Source organism: Saccoglossus kowalevskii, chromosome 12 (assembly GCF_978046115.1).
Source record: "Saccoglossus kowalevskii chromosome 12, keSacKowa6.1, whole genome shotgun sequence".
In the NCBI taxonomy this organism is placed as follows: domain Eukaryota; kingdom Metazoa; phylum Hemichordata; class Enteropneusta; family Harrimaniidae; genus Saccoglossus; species Saccoglossus kowalevskii.
The window spans coordinates 23,851,333-23,876,374 of record NC_140652.1 but is presented as its reverse complement, the minus strand read 5'-3'; the positions used below and the strand labels follow the sequence as shown (position 1 = coordinate 23,876,374).

Here is a 25,042-nt window from a genome sequence, read left to right as displayed (position 1 = left end):
TGGTGCCTGGCGCTCCCGTACGTATTGCATTCCATGTGATTCTCTGTGACCGTGTGATCGCAAAACAAATTTGATTGAATGTTTTATTTGTATTTTGCAACCTTGCAAAAGACAAGAAGAGGAGGAAGCTGCATCGACCCAGCCCATCGTCACTTGCGTATTAAATGCGTCGTTATTGTTTTACAATTTGAACATAGAAAGTATCGATAATGACCCGCCGGTTTCTATCTACCGTCATTTGTCAATGACATTTTCGGATACCGACACGAATCAGAAGAACACAAACTCGATTGAGTGCATATCTAGCACAAACCGTCACTTCCGTGACCCCTGTACGTCACGCATTATCGTACGTGCTTCAATGCTCATCTGATATGTAATTGCGTATGGAGGCGAATGATTATCAGGGAACGTAAATACCTAAGAGCAACACATGGCGGCGGAGATTTACGTTGTTTTTCTCAATTCCCACCTCAGAAGAGTGAACATCCATTAGGGAATTATGATGGAACTATTCTCCATCAGATCGATCTCATATTTTACATCTAACCAGTTTGTGTTATTATGTCATGTCAACCTATTAATCTTTTTTTTATCGCCGGTCTTTGATGATAGATCATTGGAACATCACTAATACGCTGCAGCGACTAATGTACATGGTTGTACGAGTTCAGTTCTTTTGGGAACAAGTTTCAGATTAAGCTGCCATTCAAACGCAAGGCATGGGAAGTGTCGTGTTGTTTAGATATAAGAAAGCAGCGGTACCGACAATTCATGCGTGAAACCCTCGAGCGCCATCATTTTTCCTAGCAACGTTTTTGCGTTATATTTTTTCTATTTGTCTATAATTTGTTTGATAATTTTGGTCCAAATGGATATAATTTTCCACTGGCTTCAGGTTCTGATCAAAATTGTGGAAAAAATATGTGGGTTTAAAAATTGTGAATGGCGAAAACCGTCTACTTTGGCGCTCGAAGAGTTTGTGTGCTTCTTCAAAAGGTTAAAGCCACCGAAGGAAACATTTCGCGCGGTATGTGAAAAACTATTACATAACGCAATATCTGTTGTTGTAGAAATGAGTAATCTTGTTCGTGTTTACGTTTGTGTGCGTGATAAAATTGTATCTTTAAACATCATTCTGCTGGTGTTCGAATGCCGCATTTTAAAGCGGGAGAATCGTCACCTGCGCATGCGTCAGATGGCCATAGCGTGTCATTGTTTACAAACAAGCGTCTACCCATGAGCCTTTGCGTGTTTAGCGTGTGTTGTTATCGTCGCTTGGGACTCAATTCTCGCGCGTGCGCAGGTGACGACCCTCCCGCTTTAAGAAAATTGGCTAAACATTATTCAAAATTTGATACTTTGAGAACATTTCCAGAGAACAAAATGCTAATAGCAGAATAGCATTTTCATCACATTTAAAGAGCTCGATTTAAAAAAATAAATAATTTGCTCCAAAAAATAATACTTATCATTCGTATATATTGTTTAACCTATGCCACCATGCCACTGGATCTCCATGTCTTTGCCCATGAATCAATGAACCAATTGTAAAAGCGTTCTAATATTGGCAGAATATAAGCACTACTTTCTCGAAAAAAATACTGTGGTGATCCAAACATTTTATTTCAAATTTAACATCCTTATACAATTATACAATACATTATTTTAATTTTTGAGTCGGCTTCTAACTTAACGTGGCTGTTTACGCTTGAACGCCGAAATGCAATCTACATCGCTACGCAAACGCCTTGAACTAAATTTTTATCTACTAGAATTTCAGCAGAATATATGTTTTGACAACGATGCGATCAGGTCAAGTCTTTGACGGCGCCTTCAAACGATCTTTATCTTGATAGCGCGGTCATTCACCTGATATAATATACACATCTACCACCATACGTGACATGATTGACAATTATAAAGACGTGCCAATAAAACGTCGACACCTGTCCACGGGAAACACAAGTATTTCATTAGACACTATGAATTATAAAACACAAGTAAAATGTCAGGTGCCTGTAACATGGTGACAAGATACTGTACGATGAATTGCTTCGCCTTGTAATGGGCTTCCGCGAACAGTTGTCGATTTCATCTCATTTGTACTCAGTATAATATACTCATTTGCATTCAACAGACGCGCGACCCGTTTCGAACCTGAATATAAGTTCTATAAGTTAACCGCGCAGTGATTTGCAAGTTATGTTTTGGTTCTGTGATTGCTTTCTACTTTATTGTATTCTAATAATTATTTTTCCAATTATTGAAAATGCCACAGTCGCCGCGTCGCGCCGTGTCTGTAGTTCCCCTGCGACGTAACCAAAACCAGTACAACACATTGTTTATACGGAATTCGATCGTAAGCTGTGTAACGACATATGTCGCTTTAACCATTTAAAGAGGGAGGGTCGTCACCTGTCCACGCGCGGGATATTGAGTCCCAAGCGACGATAACAACACACGCTAATACCGCAAAGGCTCATGGGTAGACGCTTGTTTGTAAACAATGACATGGCCATCTGACGCATGCGCAGGTGACGACACCCCGCTTTAAAGATTGAAAGTGAATTGAAAAATAAATCAATTTTTTCTATCATATTATTATTGTGAATTCGTGCAACGATTGTTACATTACTGTTACCATGCAGCTTGCTTCTGAAAAATCAGCACTGTTACAACCTTATCTATGGCCTAAAAATAGGTTTTGCCTACCGTCATCGAGGGTGTCAGTCTGAAACCTGCGCCTAGTATGCAATTTGTTTGCAAATTTTCTACTGGTGAAGTGCGCCACGTACGACAGAATGGAAAAAATGTTGTATTCTGTTTTAGCGGATGTTTCGTCGATACCCATGCTTGCATACTTCAGCGAAGGATTGGGTGGAGGCTTAATGCTGTTACGAATATAATTTTGTACGAAGAAGCAACACAATTAACGTCAACATTCTGTACTCGATTCCTCTTGTTTTCTTATTTTCGATCATGACCACTCTTGAATTATTCTTACTATTAAAAAAACGCATTTTCCAAGAGACAAAATACCTTCACATTGTTATTGTTGTTGTATTAGAATTATTTACTGCCACATAGCATATATTTCGTGGAAATAAATACTAGTACTTGTTCCTTATCGAAGCCAGCGGGATAAATAAAATACAATTAGGCAAACCTCGGCTAGAATCCTGATAGGTTTGCTAAATAACAAGATTATTTCTGTATATAGATTGACGTAATTGACAAAATATGAGATCTATTAGCCAAAATTCAATTTTATATGGTCGCGCCTAACAAGGGAAAAAAAGTGAAAGTGTCAAAAGCATTATACACACAATGTTGACATTTTGCTGTGAGGAAGATTATATCAAATATGTGACAGAGAGCAAATAGAACGTGGGTGTACCTGAACTCGTTTCTATGGAAACGATGATATTAATTCAGAAAAAAATCGTGTGTCTTAGCCATGTTTATTTTAATTTGAGTATTGGTATACTTCTTGTAAACAACCAAACGTCGTATGGCGGTATCAACTTAGAATGACTAATGTAACCGACTGTGCCAGTTGTTCAAAGATTTAGAGCACATTCACTATTTCTTGTTGAGGCCGAATACACCCTCGTTCACGATCTGTTAGAACTCCAAGAAATTATATTTAAATATATCGTGGTTTGGTCCTGTATTGTGCGAGATTAGACCACGTCGCGCCATTTGTGGGACGTGGGATCATGTATACAATGCTTGAACTCTCTATTTAAAAGATATCAGACGAAAAATGGTCAGATTCTTGTTATAGAATCGTTTCTGTGCAGAAACTAATAACACGCTACCACTCTGCTGAGATTGTTTGGATACAAAATAATGCAGCATTGCTACTAACTGTATAAGTTTCAATTAGTGCCGGAGTATAGTGTTTAACAGTTAATACCTGACGAGAGAACCACCTGAGCTGTTTGTCGATTCAATAAAACCGAATTGACATAACCATATAACTTGTAGCGTGAAATGCCAACGCTGGGATTTAGTCGTTCACGCATGAGTTGAGCGTGATTCAAGATGGCGTCACGGATGATTACTCCGTCGTCTCTGCTCAGAATGGCTCAAAGCAAACAAGTGCATAAGGGTAGGTTCATCGTCAGAAAAGATATCATTGTCATAAAAAAAAGTCACGGTGCACCGGGAAACAGTAGCAGGGCGCCATCACCGATCGAAGTGTGTGCAACCAGTGATAATCCCAGCTGGTTATCAGCTGCGCTTACACCATGTTGTCGCAGCGAAACTGTCAACTTAAAAGTCACGTTGTATCAAAGTGGATTTCCAATTAATTTGGTATGTCCGATCTTTTTGGAATTTTGTCTACAAGTTTCGTGTATGTGGTTTCATCTCAGTTTGTTCCCAGTGTTACCGCTTAGTGGTGCTATAAGGGTGGTGTTGTTGTAATTGCTCTGTGCAAACACAACGTAATATACTTAGTATAATTACTGAATGGTGTTTCACAGCCGCACAACTTTCTGGGAATATATTTTTTGTTGCGGATTTTAGTTTTAGCATATTTCTAACCTACAGGACCCCCCCCCCTTCCACACACACGGGGAACGTAATTTCTGTCCTGTAACGTAATTCCAAATACGACTTGATGCAAATTGCAATAGATTATAATACGTGACGTCAAATAGTAATAGTAGTAATGATAATATTAAAGCGGGGGAGTCTACCCATGAGCCTTTGCGTTTTTAGCGTGTGTTGTTATCATCGCTTGGGACTCAATTCCCGCGCAAGTGACGACCCTTCCAGTTTAAAAAAACACATTTAAGGTGAAATGAAATTGTCATCATTTACTTCAACCGCCAAGAAAATTTTTGCGTAAAAACGAAATAAACCAATTTAGTCACATAGCGGGCGCCTGCAATGAACATCATAATCTTCGTGACAACGTGAATAATAAATTTTATGCTTGAAATAAATTACATCATTTAAATATATCTAGCGAATTGCTAAATCATTGAGCACTTCTTACTAAAATAAACGACGCTATTATCTAAACACATTACTATGGCAACCAGTCGCCGGAATTAGACTCAACATCATTTATGGAATTTATTACTATTCCATTGGTTACTCACGTACGTAAGATCAAAGGTCACACTGCAGTGTGTAGAAATGAATAATTCATTTCAACGGGTCGCCTGTGGCGTTTTATTATTGACTTCATATCACATTAATCTTCTAAACGACGCATGCGTGATTTATAGCGTATATGGACACTGATCGAATTGTTAATTTGCGAGACGCATAAACCCTTTTTTTTTCATCTTATCACTCAAAACATGTATTCATTGTTCCCGATAGAATTTATGCCCCGTTTCGATGATGCTAAAACCATAACTATACGTTTACCATTCAACATACAAATGCCTTGATTTGATCACGATTGTGCTCGTTGCCATAGTTACCGAAACACTACTATATAACAGAATATTGGACGTATGTTCACTGAAGTTATAGGAAACAAAATCAGAGAAGCATTAGGAATGGGATTTAATCACACTCCGCACTCGAATCACAATCTCAGTACACACAGAGAAAGAAAAAACGTTGATCCGAGAATAATGTTTTTGTTATTGTTTTTTTTACAGGAATACCATGGATTTACCATATGGTGAACGACTTGGCGTTATCACCGCCTGTGCTACTTTTTTGGTTATTGTCGTCATTTGCTTAATATACAAAGTGGTGAAACGCTACAACCGATACTGCCCCTTCGCCAAGTACCTTAGTAAGTATTCGTATCATAACGCGTTCAGATCCCTATAGCAATAAATAGTTCGTCGGAGTTTGTATATGCATTTTCGAATTTAGAAAATCTATTCAAATCTACAACATTTTAAAGCGCGGTGGTCGTCGCGCTGCGCATGTGCGACATTTGTGTTGATAAACATTGATTTTCCCACAATCCAATGCGCTCTTCAAATGGAAATCACAAGTATGAGCTTGACCTGGGCGCGAATTGCACTGATTACCGCCGGTAACTCCTTCGATACCTTCCAATCACCTGAAAATTACTTAATAGAAGCTTGGAAACGTCTCAGTTCGTACTCGTTGATCTGCTCAACAGTCAAAGTCGCCATCTTTGTTGATATGAGACCCATATATCTCGCCCATGCGTGGCGCGACGACTACCACAATTTAACAATACAAACTGTACTTATGCAGAGCACGCAGACCACTGACAACAAGTAGTTAAATTCATTTTCATAAGGAGTGTGCTGTTATATAATGTCGGGACGAGATTTGTTGAAAAAAATAAATAAATATATTTTATATATATTACCATTAGATTTACGCGATGTTATTATTTTACCGGGAGCGGGAATTTGTTTAGCTTAAATTAATATATATATATATTTCATATTAAAATGAAAAACGCGCTTACACTGCTCTATGTTATTTGTGATACAATTACTTTGTGTAAAAGCTATACCCGTCCGTGCTTTCTCGGACTTGGGGTATTTAAAGATGCAAACCTGGCGAAAACATATTTCTTTTTTATTATCGCTGTTAGATAATCCATACTGTAGACCAAATAGGATATTGTGCATAATAACCAAATAATGGTGCGTTTGCTGGGCGCAAAACAGTATTCGACAGATGAAAAAAAAAAAAAAAACGAAACCACTAATACGCATGTGCAGTGTTATAATTGTACGTACCAAAACAACCATTGCGCATGTGTATTAGAGTATAGCATTCAATTTTTTGTCATCGAAGGATAACTCAAATGTGGGATATACAAGATGGAGTTTTCAGTTCGTGATAAAATCTAGTTCAATGTATCTATCAATATGCGGTATCAAATAACAAGACTAAAGATCACGTGTTGTCGTCCATATTGTATCACCAACCGATTGTTCACCCATCGCCCAGTATGCAATACAGATACTAGTCTTTCAATTGCATCGTTTCTGATTGGTCGAGATCGCGTTTTTAATTATGCAAGCTATGTACGTACATAACACACAATGGGGGAAGATACCCATGTAAACTGAAATCGGCCAAAATATTATTTTGCACTACGGACATAGCGCTTCATTTTTTTTAATGAAGCAAATTGCGAACCCCGGTACCCCGGGTGCAAAATGAAAACACGAGGAAAATTTGTTTTCAGGATTACGCTAATGACACTAAAAAAAAAACGATCGCCGTAGCTTATTAGAATCGAAATTGTTTTCGAAATTCTGTCGATTGTTTGTTTTGTTTTCGAAATTATGTCGATTTTTTGAAATTGTTTACAAAATTATGTTAATTTACATATATCGGCGTTGCCACTAACAAGAAACTACATGAATAATCCACACAACGCCGAAATACGGGAGCGAATTTGCGCCACCGCTTGATGTATCTATAATCGATGTATGCTAGTTCAAGGAAATATTTCATTTAGCCTTGATATGAAATATTGTGTATCAGAATTAATTTTTATATTAGGTTCGTATAGTATCATAAGAATAACCTTCTCTTCACAGAGGCGAGTATACCGGTCGGATTTTGACTAGTTTACTCTGTATACGCACTCTGTCAGGTATACTAAAGCTGGTCCAAATCTCGCGGTATATTCGTCTCTCAGAGGTGATGATTCAGTAAGAGTTGGCACCAAATTATGCTATATTTATTAAATAAATTCTGCGTTTGGATGAGCCCCAAGAGTGTTCACTTTGTGATCAGAGAAAACGGGTTATCGGAAGGCCGGGTATAGGTGTCAACTCCTCATAAAAACAATCGTACCTGACCAACATCAGAAAGTAAACACGATTTTAGTAGTTGAGGGCGCGCTGATAATAATTGAATTCATAAGAGTATGTAATATTTGTGGGAATACAAATAAAATAAAGCTAAGGATAAGACACGGATTCGTTGGCGATATTCAGTCATTTTTGTTTCGGGCATTTTTCACAGCCATGTATTAGCTCAACAATGGTATCAAAGAGGAATTACTTTTAGAAAAGCAAACAATGTAAAAAGAAATAATGACAACAAGTTGAGCTAGAGTAGGCATGCTGGTGCTTTTAGTTAAATGCTGAAAATTTGATTCATTTTTTTCCTCGAAACGCTCATTGAGCTAGCTGGATTTTCACTCATTACATTAACGCGGCAATTGTTCAAAGTTTTCTCAAGCAGCCACTGTAAACAAATAAAGATTTTCACCACGATATTAGGATATATATGGGCTAGTTCCGAAATATCTTTTATGCAAATTCCTTATTTACTTTATTTTTATTTTGGAACTGCTAGTATGTTTGCTTCACGAATACAGGTTTTGCAGGTGAACAGGTAACCAATTAATCTAATTCTCTAATAAATGCTTCGATATATCACAACTATATCATAGCACATCAGAGTTGGGGAGGAACAGAAGTAATACTAACATGATTAAAAACTTGTGGTATTTTTTCATAAATGTTGAACACACCAATTTGAACACTAATTGCAAATAAACAAAGCCACACAGTATAAATAGGCACGGTTTTCTCTAGTTTGCCAAACCGTTGATAAAAAACAAACAGAAAGTCTGAAACTATTGTTTGGTTTGCGTATGTATATTTTGAGTGGAAAAAATGCAAAACACGCATTCTCAAGTAAAACTAGAATAGGCTCACAGATATTGAACAACGACAACAAGTTTCATAAAATGTAATATTAGAGATAACTAAAAATATTTATTATGCGTATAGTCAAACGCCATCTTCATTGTAAAATTTATGTTTCAATATAAGTGGCCTCTTCGAACCTGTGTCTCATTCTATTCGCACAATACACGGTGGTGCTTTTCGTGTTAATATTGACGTGCAAGAACGAGTTTACCTGGTTAATAAAAATAAAACGAAGTAATACATTAAACCTCGCATTTCATTACCAAAAAATCGATTAAGTGTGCGTTTGTCGTTATCAAACATTGTGTTTTCTGTGTTACCATGGGCACACCAGTTTCTCAACACCCTGCTATAGTACCGACAGTACTATACCTCAAAATGGCGATCAAAATACCCTCCTTCAATGACGCTGACCTTTGAAAATCGGGTCACGCCTACTATCATTTCTTACACGTACGTGGCATTTATTCGCTCAAACGTGATGAGATATTACTGAATGCGTGTTATTCTGTCACTGTCACGTGTCGCTGCCGAGATTCTTATCGCTGTAATCGAACTATACTGATTAGTGCCGTTCTTATGCACGGGTGAACATCGCCAACAATTTATGCTAATTTATTCAAGTGAGCGTATTTATTGAGAGGTTTTTTTTCATTCACCCCCCTCGCCTTGGGGTATTATGATGGGATTCATTTGCATGTAAATGTATAGAAATCAAAATGAGGCAGGAATGACGTGTTGTTCAACATAAGGAAAATGACTCCATAATTGTTGCCGTTTCATTTAAGCATGTCTTTACAGGGTGACGCTGACTCTCAATGAATTGCATGCGCTACATTGTTGGATTAAGCATGCCTGTCATTTTTCGAAGAACTGTAATGTACTACTACCTCACGCGTATTAGTTTAAGACGTAGTAATTTGACCTTACATCTCATTAGCATATTAATGGCGGTTCGTCGTACGATCAGTTCTCGTCGGTACGCACTGATTCCACTCTACATGGAAACTGAGCTGAATTATTGATCTGTGGCAACTTTACTGACGTATATTGTGCACATTCGAATATTTCCCGCTGTAAAATGTTTTTCTCTTCGTGTCTAGCTCCGCCGCCGAAAAGCAGGACGTTCCCGAACACTACTTACGAGGGGCCAAATGTCACCAAGTCGATGGGTTCCACGCGAAGCGGTAAAGCGACTCACCAAATATCACCGGAATCCATGAGCTTTACACTTAAAGGCGCCCGTGCTGAGTGTAATTACTCAGAAACCGAGTCTGAAGGAAATCTTTTGTCACCAGGGCATTCGACTTCCACATCAGCCAGTACATCAGCAAGTAATCTTGCCAGTCCGAACGACACGTACAGCAGCCTACAGGTATGTTTGTTTATTACCGTGTTTCCCGCCAAAATATTTGTCTGCATTCAGTAATTGGATAAATGTTTTATATATTTTAGTGTAATTAAGATAGTATGAGAAATAATATTACGCACGTTATTTCGAGTGAGTGAGTGAGTGAGTGAGTGAATGAATGAATGAATGAATGAGGTGAAATTGCTTGCTGAATAACTGAGCGGTTTTGGAAAAAAATGAACCCAACATACGGAGATAATAATATGTTACAATGCCTATTGTATTGCATTTGCGTGTTAAGTAGGCTTAATCGAAATCCAAAAACGTTTTTTTTTTTAAATTAAAAAAAATAATCATGAGAATGTCGTCTGCTACAGCATTGAAAAAACACCTTCTATGGATTGAATGAAATTGCTCGTTCTATTTATATGCAGTGTGACAGCATTAAATGAGTAACTGCATTAAAAAAACGATTGAAGATAGTTGTGCCCGAAAAAAATCTTTATCATGAAATTAAATGAAAGATATTTTTAATATCAGAAGTACTCAAGGTCAGCATAGGTTACTTTTGGTTATAGAAAAAAATTACCTGCGGTAGTGCGCAAAGCAAACCAGTGTATTTAAATAATTATCCTGTCAACGCATGACTACATAATATTTTTAGAACGCGTGCCGACATAGGTAGCTCCAAAACATAAAGCTATAAATGCAATCTTTCTTTTAACCGGTTTATTAATAATAAAAAGTTGATCGGCAGTAACTCTAGGAACGGTTGATTTGAAAAAAATAAGCTACCCATCTACATAGAAAACGACAGAAAACAATATTTAAACGTTACTGCAAGTGGAAAACAGTAATTTGCACAATTTCCCCATCCCCGTCGCTGAATTATCTCTGCTCAAAATACATTTACAGAATAATTGTAATTGTATGGCAATAATTATATTTAATATAATTATACTTCATATACAATTACACGAGGCCAATTGTGATATACCTGCATTTATTGACCCAATTTCCTCATTGGAGTACTATGACATTTTCTTCGGATTTTTATAATTAATGCAAATCTCCAGTGAGTGCTTGTAAGACGTGCTTAGTTGTTTAAGAAGTCTAGTTAGCGCACGGCTTTCATCCACATGATATATCCCTGTCTTAATTTACATTGCCCGTATGACTGTACACGGGCCTCTTTAAATACACAAAGCGAAAATAAATTACAGTATCTTCGTATTGACAGAAATAGAAGAATGTTTGCTTTCGTTGTTAATGAAGTCATTTACTTGCCACTGGCTTTCTACGTTTGATCTCTTGCGCATAGCGATGTTACTGATAGCTGTTATCGCTTGTTAATTATATAATAAATTCATTTAAACTATTATTGTCTTTAAAATTATGAATATATGTATGTTTAAAAGAACTGTTATAATTTGTTATATAATTGAATAATGACCACTTATAGATACATACATGATTGTAATTTATATGAATTTATAGGAGTATTACGGTGCAAGTCGTTACCCACAATGCAGTATGCTGTAATCTTTCACTCATAAGTAACTACGATATGGAAGTGGAGTACACTTCGAAACCAAATTGAAAGGACCTATGTCAATTACGTTGTTCATCAACGAATAACGGCACCACGGCACCGATGCGGCAGTTGATGCAAAATGTACTTTGCATTAGTTCAGGTATTGAGATTATCGTTCTGCAAGTCAATTTTGTTGCAGGTAAAGTTTATGAGCCACAATTCGAACAAATGGATCTAATGGACCCAATAAAATCTATAGATTTTATAGTCTCATCCCAGAAAAATGTAAGGTTAACTCAAGAAAGTCGCAGAACGAGGCTTCGATGATTCCCGATATAAGCTATTCCAAATATATTATTTGTAATTCAGGGAAGGAAATAGACCAGATATTCGAAAGTATTAAACAAAATCGATATCCAAATTGAAAGAGAGACAACAAACCCCGTTGAATACGACAATAAATAATACTACCCAGAACGATGGTGAATCATTTGATAACTGCCCCATTTATGTTTGATGAATGCAAAAGTACGCGGACAAAACACGCGCTGCTATCGATGCATATATTACATTTTTTATCATTTCTTATGTTACAGATGTAATTGACAGTACTCTTCTTTGAAATTATGTAAGTTATTTAAATTACCGCCATTATTCACACGTAGAAGGGTTGCAGATCTTGGTTTTTTGCGCAAGTGTATACACGCCAATGCACAGCGTAATTTTAGACATAATTTTCTTTTTCGTACCCCATCTTTTAGAAATAATATTCGTAAGAATTCTTTCCTTCCACGAGCATTGTCTTTTTTATGAGGTATCAAAACAGGATTTTAATATAGATATATTTAGTAGTTTTAGTAAATTTAGTCTGCATTGCTGATTTTTTTTATAGATAGTCTTATTAATTATTTGTTGTATTTTAGGTATTATTAGTAGGTTGTCTTGTTAGGTTGTCGAATAGGTTGGTAAATATATATATATACATATATTTAATGCGAATAAAATATATATTTCTATTGCTATATATAGCGGTATATATTAATTTGCATATCTAGACCGCAGATAACTAGCTTTGTCGTATGTCCTAAACAATAAACATTGTTTTCCATTGGCTATTAAAGCGAGAGTGTTGTCACCTGTGCAAGCGCGGGAATTGAGTCCCAAGCGATGATAACAGCACACGCTAAGAACGCAAAGGCTCATGGGTAGACACTTGTTTGTAAACAATGACACGCTATGGCCACTTGATGCATGCGTCGGTGACGCCTCCCCCGCTTTAAAAATATCGCCTGTGTTTTTTTTTATATAAAGACAGCCACGAAACTGTATATCTACAAAACAGTGATAAAAACTATGTATACAGAATCCTTACGATAATTTATTGATACAGTACATGCAATTTTAGCGGGTGACTCACAGACATATTATTTATGCTTTAACCCGATAATTAAACGTTTATTTATAACTTAACTTAATTGGTTAGTGGAAAACCAAATGTAAATTATACTGGAGTGACCTCTATTAACTCGGCTTCATATATAAAACGTGCTTACCTTAGCGTCATGTTACTATTGATCACATAATAGTTGTTACCCGAGTGTATAGGAGGTATTACATGACTCGCTATGAAATAATATTCTTACCACCTGAGCCCGTGCAATTCTATTCAGTGTTAATGCATTGGCATTGTCAATGCTTTTCTATAACACGTCACTCTTTGTAATTATTGTCAAATACAGTAACACTATGCGTTACTGTGCCTCGTTTTCGTGCAAATGCATGCTAAATTTTAACACATAGGAATTTTGGATGAGCTTTCCATTATATGTGAGATAGTGTTCGAGCCCACCAGTATTTGTTATGTTGTTTGATTGCCCGTTTTAGCTTTTTTTACACTCCAAACCGGACTGGTTTGCCGGCTAGTGTCGTGCGTATAACGCCATGGATCATACACGCGCGCATGGTTCGACACTAAAACACGCTGACAAAGTAGTCATAGTCAGCTTGCGTACAAGTGGTAATAAAATAAATGTTTACGGCCACATTGAACCCACCCGAAAAAAAAAATGATGTTATCAAAACCATTCACTGCCAAACGATTCGTGTGGTTAACTGTAAGCCACCCGCCAGGTAAATGTGGTGTTTTTGCGTGCATATACACTTTGTATGCGAACATCTCACTAGGCACAGAACCTAGAACGCTTTTCGGTGTATTTAAAACCCCCACCAGTAGCTTATCAGCGACGACCTTACTATATACAATTGATTGATTATTTCGAATATAGGTAATATGAGCACTATATTAATGATTAAAATATTGTCTCGCTGCGAACAAGGTTGAATAAAATACCTGATTTTATGACTCAGACAAATTTGACAAATATATCGCGAGACACTAAAACCTTCCAGTCTATAGTACATTTATTATCGATGAAATTCAGTTTAGAATATTTTGAGTTATTACCCTTTGCATATTATTTATGACTGGACTTACTCGTGATTTGTATTCCGCCTCAGTTATCTATGTAGAAAAATAGATATTGTGAACTCTCGCTAAAATTTCATACTGTCCAATTACCAGATTCTGCGAACAGCTTTACAGGTAGTGTGTCAATATTATTATTATTATATCTTTGCGGAGTGCCGTACTTGTCTTTTCATGGTAATTGTACGAAATTTGTAGCAACAAGTTAGTGAAATCGCAATCCATTGCGGTTAAGGACGTGTAAATGTAAATGTCAAATGTTGTAAAGATCTTGAAAACGATAAAGTTGAAGCCATATTATCACACAACATTGGCATATATCAAGTAATGAAAACTGTAGACCGCTCGATCTCGTATTTGCAGATGACTTCTGACATTTAGACATTCTCCAATGTAAATTATTTCTCCAAGACAAGCTTTCAAAATAATACAGTGGTAATTTGATACTGTGTCTCCTAGTTATCAACTAGATGAACTAGCGTGGAAATGCAATAGGAGGTTACATCCTGGGAAACAATTCTGCTGAACACTGGTTTCCATAGTTACCCGTACACTGAGGAGATAATTGTCCACGTGTTTGGCGATATTAGAGTTTAATCTAATATTCCCGCCAAACATAGATCGTAAAAATATGGCAAATGTTGCGTCAACCTTTAAGATATTCATTTCTCTCACAGATTTGAAAGATATTTCATGGCAGATGCGCGAGTGTTCTCGAAACTTAATAAAAATAGCTAACCTTTTCACTTTAAGTCAATTTTAAAATACACCTTATACAAAAAGATCGCGTCACATATTCATCGTCTTTGCAAAAGTGTTCTCAAAAGTGTGTGTGTTAATTCACCTATGTATAACAATATGGGTTTATGTTAGCAATCGTGATAACATAGCCATTTTGTCAGCGTAGTGTAACGATTTAATTGGAACGATACAACCAGTTGCCCAGCAAATGGCAATGAACAACGATCTATAGCAACACTAGACGTCATTTAGTTAGAGCGGAATAATAATTACTGTTATTAGTAATATTTGATGATGTTATACTGTTAACAAGATCAATATGATGCACTGCACACGATTAGTGGTAGTATCAGCAAGATTACTATGCAACCAGATCATATGCAGGTTGGCTGTTCAATGTTTCTGTATTCTGTATAAGCTACTTTCTCTTCATTAAGAATATATTAAATATATGTGTGTGCAAGCAGCGAAAATAACAGTAGCTGTGATTTATTCACACACTGAGTTCAAATAATATAAACATCCATAACAGCGTTATTTATGTCAAAATTACTACACAGTATAGCACTACCGAGCTAATTAAAAAACAAATCGAATAACTCATCTGGCCGTAGTGGTTCAAGTGGAGCGATTATTGAAATGTATTCATTTAAGCGTCCATATTTCCTCACGTTCTAATTGCATTTTGTGTTTTCTAGTACATATTCTCATTGTTAGTTAGCTTCATAACCGCTTTTATACCTTTATAATGAACAATTGATCATTATCTATTGCTATTTTAACATTCTGCCCATTTAATAAAAAACAAAACAAAGAAATAATAGGAAAAGTACATGACAATATAATGGCTGAAAAAATATACTTTCTATTCGATTAAGGTATTTTTTGCACCACGCTAACATTACTAGCTCTCACATAGGCATTGTAAACACAGTCCACGATTTTTTTTCCCGTGGCACATACAGCATTAAACCGAGATTGCCTGAACGTGCCTTGAAATGAAATAGAATTAACCTTACAAAGCCGTTCGTAAGACACCATACTCCATGCTAAATGTATGTCGTCGGTCATGAGAATAACGCGTTAGACACGTATCACGTGAGTTGTCAATACCACGGGATAGATTTACCTTTACTTATGAGTAATTCCCGCATGTGCATACCCCAAGTGTATCTCACGAAACCAGATAGCTTTGAAGGAATCGATACTGCGATATTACAATGTTTTTTTTGCCGATAATAAGGTGGCATTTATATTTTTCAGCCATGTCTAGACATCCATATATAGCATGACTTACCCTTGCATTATAAAATAGTTCATATATTACCAGATTTGTACTGTTTTTGCCCACGCTCGAAATATGAATAACATATCAGTTATGACTAGAAATATGACTGTAAAAAGCCCCTCTCCTCGCCAAGCACAAATGTTCAGTACATCCGTAGCTCATACATATTTGTATTGAAAGAACGTATTTTGCATAGATCACAGGAACAGCACAGTATGACACAGTCATCACCATTCCATTATCTTTAATATTAACTTCATTCTCCACGTATATGTCATCAATTGAATTTCCTTTGCATTGCAAGCAACATAAAAAGGCCGTTATGTGCCTATATCTTTAGAAATCATATAAAAGACTGAAACAGTTTATATGTATAATACATAAACTACCGATTACTCATACTCTCGGTAGATTTGTTTCCTATCATGTTAGCACTGTTATCTTCCGTCACAAGTCTTTGATTTAGCCTATTGGGAATTACTGCTGAAAGTCGCTGGTAAATCGGATTGAATGTCGACTCGGTATAATACAATCTCCTGCCGCCATGAATCATGTTGGAATTGACATAAATGATACCCAGCCAAATTAGCCCCAATTCCTCATGTCGTTATTTCGTTTTATGATAAAACACGTTACACTTAGTGAATATATGAACAGTGTCTACAATTTGATTTAAATGAAGTGTGCATATCATGAACGCTTACTGCATTTATTTTATTGTATTAATGTCTATGTGCTTGTTATATGCTACCATAATACGATAACTCAATTCGTGAGTAGAGTGGCAAGTCAAATTTATATGTCTCTGAACGGTTTGTGGTGCAGCATTTTGCTATAATTGTATGTTAAAAATGAGTTTTGTCTTTTCATTTAATAATCAATATTATGGATCGTACATATTTTGATCATTATACAAGCGTCAATATTACACAGATATTGACTTCGCATGGGGCCAATAAGCTAGAGACAATAACTGTGTTATTACCTAGCTACATTTTGCCGTAAACAAAACTAATGGCATGGTCTCATACAGCTAAATTTATATAAACACAACAAAGTTGATTGACTGATTTGTCATTTGCTAAATAAGTTATTACCTTCAACTGAGGGTTATATGAAGATTTGTATTCACCGGTGAACTCAGCGGTGCTGTTACAGTACAAAAAAAATATTTATTCTGTTTTCAACGTTTTTATTGAAAGGAATATGTTTTATATTTTGTAGTCACCTGCCTACGTGATCTAGTCAGTGACCCGATCGAGTCAGGTGAATTATCGCTGTGGTTTCTGCATCTGTAATGATAATATTGTTCTGCTAATTATAGTAATCGCTTTGGCTGTCTCTTTCTTTACTTTGACTTTCAATATTCTGCATTTGAATGTTAAAATTCGTTAACAATTCGGCGGCTATCATGTTGTGTTCACAATGTTCGTTCTACGTGCTGACGCCATTGGAGTAGAATGTCGCCTAATTTGTCTAAACTTGACTTGAATTTTGGGTTCGAACCACATCGATCATGTTCATTAGTCAAGGAAGTACATTCTTCTATTCAACTCTCGAAAAATGTTTCTCCAAGATAATCTTTCAAAATAATACAGCGGTAATTTGATACTGTGTCTCCTAGTTATCAACTAGATGAACTAGCCAGGAAATTCAATAGGAGGTTACATCCTGGGAAACAGTTCTGCTGAACACTGGTTTCCATAGTTACCCGTACACTGAGGGGATAATTGTCCACGTGTTTGGCGATATTAGACTTTAATCTAATATTCCCGCCAAACAGAGGTCGTATATGGCAAATACTGAATCATCTTTTAAGATTTCTCTCACAGATTTGAAAGATATTTCAAATATTGTCTTCGGACAGTTGTAACAAGGACCCGGCAAGCAACCGTCAAATGTTACATGGCGACTATCGTGTTGTATTCACATGATTCGTCCTACGTGCTGACGCCGTTGGAGTAGAATGTCGCCGAATTTGTCTAAACTTGACTTGACTTTTGGGTTCGAATCACATCGATCATGTCAAGGAAGTACATTCTTCTCATCAACTCTCGAATTAGCGAAAATTCAAAATTGTTCACACCTTCACAAAAATATCTCCACCTCATGGGATATACATTGTCCAGCTCGTTCAATAAACTAGGGCTTCAAGTTGTTGTATATATTTAGAGTTTATAAAAGGTTTCTTTTTCCTCCAAATGATTAAACACACGGAATTGTATTTAGGGGGCGGGGCAATCGGGCAATCGTTAATAATGATAATATCGGTGTGCATATTGAATACATTTCGTTATAAAGTAATCCACGCCATACTGACCTTTTAAAAAAACACTGCCCGAAATATCGAGTAATAAACGCGGACTCATATTGGCTGAAAGAACACACACAAGCTGAATAACTGATGTAATAGACAATTTCTAGCACATAAAACCGAGTATTCGTGGATCAGTACTGCCTAGCCAGATATGATTACCATCGGGGACATGTTCAAGTCCACTAGTAGATTTCATATATACACATAATACAGGCACATTAATTACACGCTTGAGTTATTTAATTGATATTCTGAAATATGTCTATAAGGATTTGATTCTTTTTTGTACGTAGATCCTATTAGGATTCAGTTATAACTGATGAGTGGTCGTATGTATGCAAATGACTGTACAAATGTAATTACAAATGTCAGACAGGTCTTTACACCATCAGATACATTTTTCTTTACGGTAGTCAAAAACGTCGAGATTGTCTTACTGATTGTAATTGTACCGCCGCATGTAGTAATTTAGGGTCTTGCAAAAGTTTGAACCCAATCAGTGGAATCGTACAAAGCAATATATTTCATTACTCGGTTCAACTTCCATGATAGTTAATAGAACGCGGCATGCACGGAGTACTATAGTTGTAATAGTATGACCCTATGGGTGAGGACACATGATACTTTAGAGATTAACCATTCGTCATATGTGCAATTAAAAGACTCTATTTTGGAAGTCCAGATTTTATTTCGGCCACTGATTATTCACCAATAATCTACAATATCTACAAACACGTCTACTCTCAGACTAACAGTCCATCATCCCACGAGTATGATGAATCCATTGAATCGTCGCAGAACATTGGTTGGACAATTTCTAAGGCTGGGCGTCAAATGTAACAAGTATCGGGAATCAACATTGTTAAACTTGCTTACACGATAAAATGTCTGCTTTTTGTATCACACGATGAGCTACATGGTCTTGTCTCAATTTGTTCAGTGCATATGCTGCCATATTGTCGCAGCAAATCTCCCGGTCAAAATTGTAGGCATGACACGTATGTAACAATGCCACTATGCAGTTATTTATATATGTTATACAATAGACCAGACAGTTATATCAAATTGAATGTATTAATCTTTATAGACGCCTGATATTTAAGAAAAAAAAAGGTGAATGTGAATGATTTTGTTAAATACATTCTCTGCACGGAATCAGTTCCATGAGCACATTGCCTTGTTTTTGCAAAGGGGAAAATCATACCTCATTTGTAAGCTTGTTTTTCTACATCTTACAGCAGAAATCTGTCGCGGTGACCATGGCAATTGTTTTTCTTGAAACGCATTTTCTACCTTGTATTTTGTGATCACAGTTTATCATTTGAGGTGGAATATTTGTTGGATTGTTTGTACATTGTAAATTCAAACATGAGGAAACGTGCAGTGAAAACAAAAAAACAGTACACAGAAAAGATAGCTTTACATACCCTACTATTACAACTGCAATGATGCCGTAGATGCACAACATACACGTATCGCGTCATCGACTATGTACAAGTAAAACAATGACATCTCAGCTGCAGACCTCGATTGCATTTATATAGTATTACATATATGTTTCCCACGATGTGTATCATTATATGACATTATATTATTATTCTAATAGGTTGTTATCGGAAAAAAATCAGTATTTTTTTATTCTGATTCCGTGGTAAAGTATATTGCTGTTTATTAACATGGCTCTACATTTCGTCTCTGTATTGCGCAATATATCACTAATAACATATCATTTTTCAGCAAGTAGTAAATAATTTAGGTGCCGTCATCGACGTTTTCTACTCTACAATTGGTTATAGTGAATAAACGTATCATGTACTGTCATGTATCTTTTTTCATATGCCCGTGGTACATATATTTGCTGGTTTTGTCATTTCAGTTCAACGTCCAGAAAGTCAATGGCACCGGTAAATATGGTAGTGGTCTCAAGACACAGCAGTATCACAATGCACCCGATCTCTCGCATGGGATGAATCCAGCTTTCTCGAACGGATCCTCTGAAAGAGTACACCGAGGAACAGTGCAGTTCTCATTATGCCACGACCAACACACGGGACATTTACTCATTATGTTATTCCAAGTGAAAGATCTGCCACCTAAAGAGTTCAGTGGAACAAGCGACCCGTATGTCAGGATAAAAATAATACGAGAAAACTTGCATGGGGGTAAGGCTATTCAAAATATTTTCTGTTCTATTCTCTTATTTATACATTTCAGTGTTTGTTCTTCTTAGTTTGTTATGTTCTATCCTCAGTTCAGTTCTCTGTTATGTTCTTGGTCTATTTTGATCACTTGTTATAAATGCTGTAGAATACTTTATTTTAGTTGGAATTAATTATCGCAGAAAAGACTTTTTGGGTGTTTTGTTTGAAGTTTAGGTCACTGATTTTTGACGAGTTGAATGTAAAATACAGGGAAAAAAGGTATATTCGCTGGATTTTTATTTTTCACTGCAAGACTTCTTCAGCGAAAATTAATTCCAAGCAAAAATAAAGTATTTTACAATAAGTGTGTAGTTTTTAAGGCGGGCGATCTGTTCCCAATTTAAAAATACGACAAAGTAAGTCGTCTTATTTGTGGTTGGCGAATAAGGCGGAATTTTCCCAAACAGTTTTTGGCAGACAAGTAAACGATTGCTCAAACCGCGTTAACTAGCAAAATCTATTGGTTTTCACTGATAGCCACTTGCCCAATATTATTCCTAAAGACCAGTCTTGCTGAACCTTATGCATGCACTTTTCTTGCAGATCGCACAACTGAATATGACTTCCAGAGCAAAGTCCTCAGAAAAACACTGGACCCCGTGTTCGACGAGAAATTCGAAGTAGCTATACCGATAGAGGACCAAGATTACTATACTGTTAAATTCATAGCCTGTGACTTCGACAAATACTCACGGCACGATGTAATAGGCGAAGTGGTACTTCCGTTAGCTGGTATGGAACTCTCCAAAGAACAAGTGTTGTGGATGGACTTCAATGAAAGTATACAGGTAATTGAACGTACGAGGGCGCTAGACGTTACGCTACTCATTTTTGTTACTAATCTCAAGTGTTTAGATACGTATATAATGGTACATTCCTATTTAGAATTAATACATTGGAAATTGACATTATTCTTTCCATCTTCCTACAGGAATATCGTGGTGAGATGTTGTTGTCGCTCAGTTATCTTCCGACATCTGAACGTCTTTCAATAGTTGTGATGAAAGCCAAGAATCTCCAGCCCCATATTTCTACAACCGAGAACTGTGGTATGTTATTACAATGCATTACAATGCTATACAGCAAAGCATAATACAAACAATAGAATAAAATAGAATAAGATACAATAATTTTATTTTATCAATGCAGATCCGTACGTTAAAGTGACGTTAATACATAGAGGGAAGAAAGTCAAGCGGAAGAAGACAGTTGTATGTAAGAACGAACGAAATCCGATCTTTAACGAAGCCCTACCTTTTGATGTACCACTGGAAGAAATGGACAAAGTTCGATTCATTATCTCCGTCTGTAATCGGTATTTTCCGGATAGTGACTCGGAATGTTCCGGAAAACAGAGTGAGGTAATAGGCCAAGTTATCATCGGCAACGGTGTTTCAATAGTGGCACAGGACCATTGGATGGAAATGCTTCGATCTCCAAGAAAGCCTGTTGCGCAGTGGTACACTTTGAAGGAGTAGCTTTTGACATGAAATTGAATATTTATTGAGTCTGTGCAGTTGTGCAATAATGAATTCTAATTCAGGGACGTTACACAGGAAAAACAACAGTTTCCTTTATCGCATTGTCGCGTACAGTTATATGCCCTGGACTTTTATCTGCACTCTGTCCTTTTTTGCGCAACAGTTTTATGTTTTGCCAAGAAAATAACTGAAATCCTTTTTGACGAAATGAATGTGTATACGCAGCATATATAGTAACTGCGGCATGGTATATTGAGATTATTATATTTACGTGATCTACTTTACGAATATCTTATGTTAATTTTAAATATCGTACGCAAACTTGCTTTGATATAATTACAAGTTAATCCATTGTATTTAAGCAACAGCAACATACAATGGGGGTGTTAGTGTGATTTAATTGCCGCAACTCGTTGAGAAATAATGTAATTACTTCCAGACAATTTGTGATAATATTACAGTTTTGACTATTACATGCATGTCTTATATGTTGACAATGCAATGCAATGATGTTTCTTTTGTTGTAAAGGTTCGTTATTGTATCATGGCTCGCGTCTATGCATGGCAGGGTCTTCGACCTTCCTTATTGCTGTACGTATGGCGCCATATTTAAAGGGTGGTGATCTTTGCGCCGCGCATGTGCGCCATTTGTGTTGATAAACATTGATTTTCCCACAATCCAATGCGCTCTTCTAATGGAAATCACGAGTATGAGTTTTGATTTGGGAGCACCGTGCACTAAGTACCAGCGATGACTCCTTCGATACTTTTCAATCAGCAAGGAAATTACTTAGTAGGTAAAGCTTGGTAACGTTTCAGTTTCTACTCATTGCTCTACGCAACGGTCCAAGTAACCATCTTAGTTAATAAGAGACTCATATTTTGCGCATGCGTGGCGAGACGTCCACCGCCCTTTAACCTTTTGAAACATCATTTGCATAGTTCTATGTATTTTGTTATAATTTCACAATGGACCAAATGGTCATAACTTCTCACTGATTTACAGGACTTTTGAAAAAAAAACTTTTAAAATACTAAATTATAGAAATTATTTTATTAAAGAGTTGAAGTGTCACAGTTGTTACGCGACGTACACAACGCGTGTAAAATACACCGAAATTAGAACACGACTGTGGCGTGTATTCAAGCTGACAGGTACACGTATTAATAAACGATGACTCAATTTAATGGATTTAGTTACATGACCAGAAACATAGACAACTATGCTCGCATGTCACTTGCTATCAGATACGCAAATTGCTGATCATAAACAGATTATATTATTTGTATAAATTAGATTAAATTATATTATATTATATTATTACGTAGCATTCAATGCACTGACGTCAACCAGGTCCAATATTCGCCGTCATCTTTAATTCATTGTTAATATCGCGAAGCTTTTTCAAATGATGAGTTGTTGGTACACTACAGTATTAACGATACTTCAATCGGGGAATATGGAAGTTGTTCGGATTTTTGTGCAACCAGGGTCAGGTTCTGAAGCTGAATGTCAAGCAGCTGCGTATTAACCCGACAACTGACATCGTTGACATTTAGTCTAATTTAATACTAAATGCTCTCATCCATTGAGGGCCTTTCTACTTAAGCGTTTAGTTACTAGAATGCCTTGCATTATCACGACACAGCGAAATCGTATGTTTGCTTCTAATATACGTCGAATTATAACCCAAGAAAATAATTTTCAATACTGTAAGTATATATTTTGACACGAGTGTGATGTTCCATACGAATATATGGACCTGCACAGTATAGCGCCACCAATGGGCATAATGCTGAATACATTGGTGTTATTTTTATGGTGGTGTTTCGTGTATATAAATTTAAACTGTGTAATGTTTTGTACGATATACAGTGTATGTATAATATGTGATATAATAAATATATTTTAGGTCATGCCTAAAATACGTATATTTGAACGTTTTAAACGCTCAAAAATGAGAATTGAGCACAAATCGTGTCCTTTATGATTATTGTATGGGTCATACGTTTTCGATAATGGCAAACTCGTTTGAAATGCTTTCAAGTTCACAATCGGTCAGCGACGGATGTTCTTACAAAATTGTCTGATTTCAAATTGAAATTCTTTGTTATTTGCCATGGACAACTTTATTTGATGATGATTTTAGTATTAAATACTTGTTACCACATAATTTCAATAACTTATCTTATATTTGTTACGGAACACAACATTGTATTTATATCTATGGTACAGAGCCTTGATTCCCAATAACGGGATACATTATTGCGCATAATCTGTACAAATGCCGTCATAAAATTCGCTTGAGTCCATTAAGGGCCCGGGAATATGAATACAATATACACATACGCACAACAAAACATTCGGGCGCGATGAACAACACAGCAGTTGCATGCATAGAATGAAAACAAGAAAGGTTTGACTTACGATATTATTTATCTCGTCAGAACAAATAAATCTGAACATATTTATAAGAACGAACGCATGTACAAGAAAGCGAAAGAATAGGATACAAAATCAAGATAATGCACAGGGAAAATTTCGTCGGCTGATTAATGTAACACCTGATCGACGTAAAAATATGCCGGCAGTTGTAGTTGTAATATTCAAGAAACATGTAAACAAAATTAATATTATATAGGTTTTAAAATTGAACAAGCAAATCATTAAAAAAAGATTAGGTTAAATTTTTTTTTCGAGATGGCATTATGGCATGTACTTGAAGTGGAATGAGAAGTTGGACTACCGTGAAAATCAATGTTGACAGGGGCTTGGAACGTGCAGTTGACGAACATGCTTGAAAGACTGTGCCTAGACAAGGTGGAAACCGCTGAATTTGAAACAGTTCTTGAATGTTGAACATTAGTTATTGGGAGAGGAGAGGAGTCAACAGATGTAGGATGACATGACATAATTCTTGGGGTGATGCTGGATGTTGTACTGGTTTCATAGTTTTCGCTGTAGAGGCTACCGGAAAGTGACGATGACAGTTGTCGCTGTT

At 36.4% G+C, this 25,042-nt stretch overlaps 1 protein-coding gene across 1 annotated transcript; it reads left to right on the top strand.

Annotated features, from left to right (window-relative positions):
- Positions 1 to 4,050: 4,050 nt before the first annotated feature.
- LOC100378517 (uncharacterized) lies at positions 4,051 to 22,513 on the top strand. Its single transcript, XM_006816115.3, has 7 exons — positions 4,051 to 4,430; positions 5,631 to 5,770; positions 9,746 to 10,017; positions 20,235 to 20,520; positions 21,103 to 21,347; positions 21,491 to 21,608; positions 21,709 to 22,513. The coding sequence occupies exons 1-7, from the start codon at positions 4,051 to 4,053 to the stop codon at positions 22,035 to 22,037; spliced, it is 1,770 nt and encodes a 589-aa protein (XP_006816178.2). The 3' UTR covers positions 22,038 to 22,513.
- The last annotated feature ends 2,529 nt before the right edge of the window (positions 22,514 to 25,042 follow it).

What these genes read in the sequence shown, in the direction of transcription:
- LOC100378517 (XM_006816115.3), top strand. Translation starts at nt 4,051, where the DNA reads ATGGCGTCACGGATGATTACTCCGTCGTCTCTGCTCAGAATGGCTCAA. An exon ending in GCTATAAGGGTGGTGTTGTT is followed by an intron (nt 4,431 to 5,630) that starts GTAATTGCTCTG and finishes TTTTTTTTACAG; the next exon opens with GAATACCATGGATTTACCAT. An exon ending in TTCTACAACCGAGAACTGTG is followed by an intron (nt 21,609 to 21,708) that starts GTATGTTATTAC and finishes TTATCAATGCAG; the next exon opens with ATCCGTACGTTAAAGTGACG.